Source organism: Rutidosis leptorrhynchoides, chromosome 1, assembly GCF_046630445.1.
Source record: "Rutidosis leptorrhynchoides isolate AG116_Rl617_1_P2 chromosome 1, CSIRO_AGI_Rlap_v1, whole genome shotgun sequence".
NCBI classification, from domain to species: Eukaryota; Viridiplantae; Streptophyta; class Magnoliopsida; order Asterales; family Asteraceae; genus Rutidosis; species Rutidosis leptorrhynchoides.
In genome coordinates this window covers 27,329,786-27,336,121 of record NC_092333.1, presented here as the reverse complement: position 1 = coordinate 27,336,121, position 6,336 = coordinate 27,329,786, and the positions used below count along the sequence as shown (strand labels likewise).

Below are 6,336 nucleotides of genomic sequence, written 5' to 3'. Positions count from 1 at the left end.
ATTATTAATTATTATTATTAAATCTTATTTATAATTATTTTAATTATTAAAATTAAATAATTTTGAATTATTTTAATTAGTTATTTTGAATTGAGTACGAGAAGGTATAAATGTTAGGTAGAAGAAAACCAATTCTAAATTTATATTTTAATTTACACTTTTAAATAAAATAACAACCGATATTATCTCTTATGATTGAATGTTGATTGTTTACTATGTATTTTAGGTGTTTGATGCAATGTTCAGCTGACGAGTTTCTTAGTCGGACTATGTGGTTCCACGGGTCATTAAACTATATGACTTTAGCATTTACGTTCACCTAATACATAAAAGATATCGTTAAACTGTTTCGTTTAAACAAACCCGTAGTTCCACGAGTCATTTCATTAATTAATTTATACATTAAAATTCAATAAATAAATTTTTCACTGTAGAATACCTCAAGTCAAAGTTGTACACTAGGATAATTTTATTAGAAAATATCTACAAATGTTTTATGTTACTTTGAGATACCAAAGAGGCATCAAATTCAATACAAAAAAGTACTCCAAAATATCTCACTAATCTATTTTAATTTTAATCATAAAAAAATATGGAGTACATAGTAATAGTAAAAGCCACCATTTCCTAACGCCGCCTGTGACCATCATCCTATATATATTCCCCGACCGCCTTCCCACTAGCAAAACTCTTCTTTCCCATAATAATTCTCTAATTAATTTTCTTTCTTAAAAAAAAAAATGTCTAAGTTTTCTTTCTCAGTTTATCTCTTACTACTCACACTTTCGCAATTCTTCCTTCAAGGTATCAATAATTTCATTATTAATTATCTGTTAATCTCCTTTTCTGTGACGTTTAAATATATAATTTGGTTTATTAATTTGGGTTCCTTTTTTTATTTATATGATAATATTATAATATGATATTTATATTTACAGGTGTAATTTCATCTGCAACATTTACATTCCTAAACAAATGCGATCAAACAATTTGGCCCGGAATTTTATCAAACGCAGGAATCACACCTCTTCAACCAACAGGTTTCGCATTACAAAAGGGCGAATCTAAAACCCTAAACGCCCCGTCATCTTGGGGTGGCCGTTTCTGGGGCCGTACACACTGTTCCGAAGATTCCACCGGTAAATTCACTTGTGCCACCGGCGATTGCGGATCCGGTAAACTAGAGTGTTCCGGCGCCGGCGCCAACCCGCCGGCCACCTTAGCAGAATTTACTCTTGACGGAGACAGCGGGATGGACTTTTTTGATGTTAGTTTAGTTGACGGATATAATCTTCCGTTGTTGGTGGCCCCCACTGGTGGTACGGGGCGTAATTGTACTTATACCGGATGTATGGTGGATTTGAACGGCGCGTGTCCTAGCGCGTTGCAGGTGATGAACACTGATAAAGTTGTAGCGTGTAAAAGCGCGTGTGAAGCGTTTGGTGATTCAGAGTATTGTTGTAGTGGCGCGTATGGTACACCCGACACATGTAAACCTTCCTCTTACTCGCAGTTGTTTAAAACCGCTTGTCCACGCGCCTATAGTTACGCTTATGATGATAAAACGAGTACTTTCACTTGTAACGGTGCTGATTATTCGATAACGTTTTGCCCATCGTCGACAACGAGGTAATTTTACGATCCTAGCCTTTATGTTTCTTGTGATAACGACACGTTTTGTCATGTGAAAAAACCTGGCATTTAGTACGTTATTGGTCATCAAACGGTCACTGAATCGGGCATTGAAATGACTTTTATACCCTCACCAGCCAACTAATTAGGTTACTCACAATTTTTTGACTCTATAAAGTCAAAGCAGATATTTTTAAGCATCACGATTTGTTAATGGTAATTTGTCTTTTGTGGGTGTTAGATATTTTCGCCGACTAACGGCTCATTTTACCGTTTCATCTGACTGTAACTTCGTAAAGTATTACCACGTGCAAATTTTGAGAAATATCAAACTTACATAAATTTTACAAACATAAATTTACAAAATGACATGACATAGATTTTGACCAATCAAATAACTTTGTCTTTTTCTCCTTTTAAATAACGTTCTTTACTACCATTAAAAAACTAGAGTAACTTTCTTTACATGATTGGTACACTTAATTTTATATACGTTGTTTAACAATTCATAATATTATGCAGTGTAACATTGTTGGCAAGTTTTATTTCGTTGTGGTTTAATTATTGACAGTTTTATGAGTTATTTAATAGTGGCATGGCTCTCATATCACATGTTACATGTCATAAAAAATGAATTGGACTTTTTAAATGATTTTTCTGATCTTATTTTTTATTTCAACTTTTTTAACATAAAAAATAAAAATGTGAAAATATTTTTGATGAATTTTAATATGAGATGATGTAATAAAGATCTGTGTTTATTTTTAATTAATTAAATTCTTCTAAAATGACAGCTGGTTCTAATAATGTAAGGTGATAATGTTATAAATATTTTATACTTTGCCATTTAATTTTCGTGTTTGTAGCAAGAAATCTACTGAGGGGCAACAAACTCCATCGACACCAAACTCGACACCGGAGTTTGGTGACGGAATGGTGTACGAGGGTGCGGATGCAATGGAAACAAGCGAATCTACTAGGTGGATAACGAACGTTTACATGGTCGTGATTGTTACTGCAGTTCTGTTTTTATGAGGCCGGACATTTTCGGGTTGTTAACGGGTACCATATAAAGGGATCTTCCATATATCGGGTCTAGTTGGTGGGTCCCCTTTTATCACATTCATATTCCCTTGGTTTGTCCTCTTGACCCAATTGGGCCCAGATGTGACGTGGATTTGAGTCATGTTAAAAAGCTACTCCCCACCAAAAACCCTCTCAATTTATGCTTACGGATCCGCTTTCCTTTTCGGATTCGATCCGAAAACAAGAGATTGCATTATTGATTTGTACCGTACCACTTTAGGGATTTAGTTGATAGTTTTTTATTATTACTACTATTATTTTTTTAATTTTAAAAGATATCAATTAGCTATAAGAAGATTAGATTGAAATTTTTTGTGGAGTTATTATGTGTATCATTTGATGCTACATGTAAACCACTCTATTTAGTGGAAAATAATGTAGGATTCTTTGATCCAGTTTTTAATTGATATTTTATTATATTTATTTAATATTATGCAAAAGACAATTCTAATGAGTTAATTATTGAGAAAAGAGATGATGAGTGTTGGGCAGCCACAAGCGTTGTCGACCAAGCTTCTGGTATTCGGGTGCAAAGCACAGCTAATATATTAATTTATTTTAATTTAAGTTGGAGTATATTTTTAATATTATTTGGATATGAATAGAATAGGTCGAGTTGAAGCATGATCAGTTGAAAAAAGGTATGGACTTTTTTTTTTTTTTTTTTTTTGCCAAACATCAAAACGTGTCGATTAAAATATGGTGATGTTGTCGTTTTGGTAATTATTATAAATTATAATTAATAAGTTTTCAGGAAAAATTAAGTAATATAGCTGATTATTATTCATAGGAATTAAAGTAATTGTATAATTTTAATTATCATGTAATAGCACCATGGGTTGTTAGCAAAATGACCGTGTTTGGTTGTGCTTTTTGTCTTGTCTTATGTTGCTTTCTTCTTTGTCTACTCAAATCATGTGTTTACCAAATGGTTCGAGTGTTAGTTACAAGTGGATTAGTGGAAGTAGTTGTGACACTTGCACATTTATGTTTGTCCAAGTAGCTTAAAGCTCTTTATTTGTATTTTTAATTAATATATTATAACATCCAATTTATCATGTGTTATGGAAAAATGAAAATATAATTATACGTGATTTGTCTGATTTTTATAACATACTGGGTCAAAAAATTATAAAAGCACGAAATTAATCAGAAAAGAAATCTCAGCATCCTCTCCCTCGTGTCTTAACTAGGGTACATTATACTTCATTATATCTGTGGTGGAGTCGCTCCATCTTCATGTACTCTAATTTTTCGTGATTAATATAATTTACTTTTTAAAAAAAAGACAAACAAACCGGCATTCATATGGGTTTGCATCTTCATGATCTAAAGTACGTCAATTAAGTTTTAATGTGTAAATTGTTTAAGGATATAAAGCACCAGCCTAACACTGTGAGAGTCGTTAACTGATTTTTGTGTTATATTTCAAGAAAATGATATTATGAAATTTCTAATAGTCTTAAACTAGAAATTGGGTTCGGCCCGCTTCGCTTGGCCAAAAGAGGTTGCTACCCGGTGAAATGATTATCGTTGTACAAACCTATATGTTTCTCGTTAAAATATTCGTTCTACGTTTAACAAAATAAAAAAACAGTTAAACCATTCAAAATTTTCACAATTTAAATAATAAATAAAGAGGACACATATTAAGAGAAAAAATAAAAAAGAAAAACAAAGAAAATTTTTTTGACTAATCATTTAATATTTTAGTATATGAATTTAAACCATTCAAAATTTTCACAGTTTAACTAATAAAAAAGGACACACATTAAGGGGAAAAAAATAAAGAAAAAATTTGACCAAGCATACGCTATTTTTTTTTTTTTTTTTTTTTTTTTTTTTTTTTTTTTTTTTTTTTGAAAGGCAAGTTAATTTTATTAATTATGAAAAATTACACGAAATGAACTAGCAAGGGGCTAGAAGCAAAAAGCACGAAACTACATCCACGACTACACCCAACTAAAAACTCACAACAAAACGGACTGACATAAATAATAAAACACAAAAACGCGAGGACAAAAAATGACGCACACCACGACAGGTCGGGCAACTAAGTATCCGACTCCGAGGACGCACATGAAGAACAACAAGAGCAGCAATCATCATCATCCTCGTCCTCTATCGAATTTTTCATCACATTATCTATGAAAAATCGATCTTGCCATCGAAAGTTTTCCCGACGTTGACAACGCTTCATGTTACTCATTTTCCACACATGTTTAATGAAATGACTTTTAATTAGGGGATGGACTTTTTTCCTCTTGCCACGAAAACGAGCTACAGCAGTGGATGATTGACAGGCGATAACCTCGTTTGAGTCGACATAAATCTTCTCACCCGAAACGTTTCCATTCACTGCTGGAGGAGGGACTAGTCCGTTTGAATTACATCCCACCTTAGACTCATTAAACTGAATTGGCCCATTAAGCTCATGTTCAGGCCCAACACCAATTTGATTTTGAAACTGCATTGGGGCAACCGAATTATCCACTGGTTCCTTGGTACACCCAACTTCACGCGAGTTCTTGATACCTGCAACACTATTGCTAATCTCGATATCTTTCTCTTTCTCTTTCCTCGAAACCCGATCATCACCTGTCACCGGAAAAACGTTGGACACTAGATCCGGTGAGGAGACAGAATCCGAAAAACCGTCTGACGGAGAAGGAATGAATTCCCCTTCTTCAAGGTCAGCCACGATTTCTGGTGACCCAACACCATCTTCAACTTGCCCAATTGATACATCTTCGCTTGATTTAAAATTATTTCCTACACACGTCGCCGTCACATTAGAGTTTTGGTCCGTCATCGATTGAAAATCAACCTTTTCCCCCGTACCCGACGAATTCGAATCTCCCACGCTAGGGATGCCGTGGGGTTCCTTCGAGACGTTCCCACAATTAGCCATTACCGGAGAATCATTGACATTGATCAACGTCCATGAAACACGATCATTGTTGAAACTAAAAACGAGGTTGTGATTTCTCACCGACTCAGGTAGGTTAAACTCGAAGTTTTTACCTCCAATCTTAATTTCAATACGATTAGTTGCAGGCCATTTAAACGACTTGGAGTCGAGATTTGCAGATGAGGCAGTAGTGTTTGTGTTCCCCCATTTAACTGGGTTAGATTGGCCCCGGTTCCAAGGAGCCGGAGGAAAATCTTCTAATCCATCAATGTTCGGGATGGGTTCTTGATTTCTGCAGGGGGGAAGGTCGTCATTTTTCTTTTCACGAAATCTGTAATGTTGAAATTCTACCCCTTCACTGTTCTTCTCCAAAGCCTTATAGGCACGGATCCATCTTCCATTTATTTGGATGGAATTCAAGACCTTGGAAAAAGAATCGATCTCGGTAATACCTTGAAAACGAACATAACCAAATCGTTGTCCACTCGACAATCTCTTCCGAGCGAAATATACATCTATAAGAGCACCATACTTCTCGTAGACTTTCCGACAATCAACCCGAGTCCATGATTCCGGGAAATTAAAAATCAAAAACGAAGTAACTCGAGGATCACACGACGCTGAAGACGAAAAGCCATTAGGCTTCGACATATGGGTCATACCATCATCAGCCAGGAGACTGGCCGGAAAAGATGGTGCAGACCGGA

General features: G+C 34.8%; 1 protein-coding gene across 1 annotated transcript; it reads left to right on the top strand.

The window, feature by feature from the left end:
* The first annotated feature begins 624 nt into the window (after positions 1 to 624).
* On the top strand, positions 625 to 3,129 carry LOC139858044 (thaumatin-like protein 1b). Its single transcript, XM_071846898.1, has 3 exons — positions 625 to 804; positions 939 to 1,629; positions 2,499 to 3,129. The coding sequence occupies exons 1-3, from the start codon at positions 741 to 743 to the stop codon at positions 2,665 to 2,667; spliced, it is 924 nt and encodes a 307-aa protein (XP_071702999.1). The 5' UTR covers positions 625 to 740; the 3' UTR covers positions 2,668 to 3,129.
* The last annotated feature ends 3,207 nt before the right edge of the window (positions 3,130 to 6,336 follow it).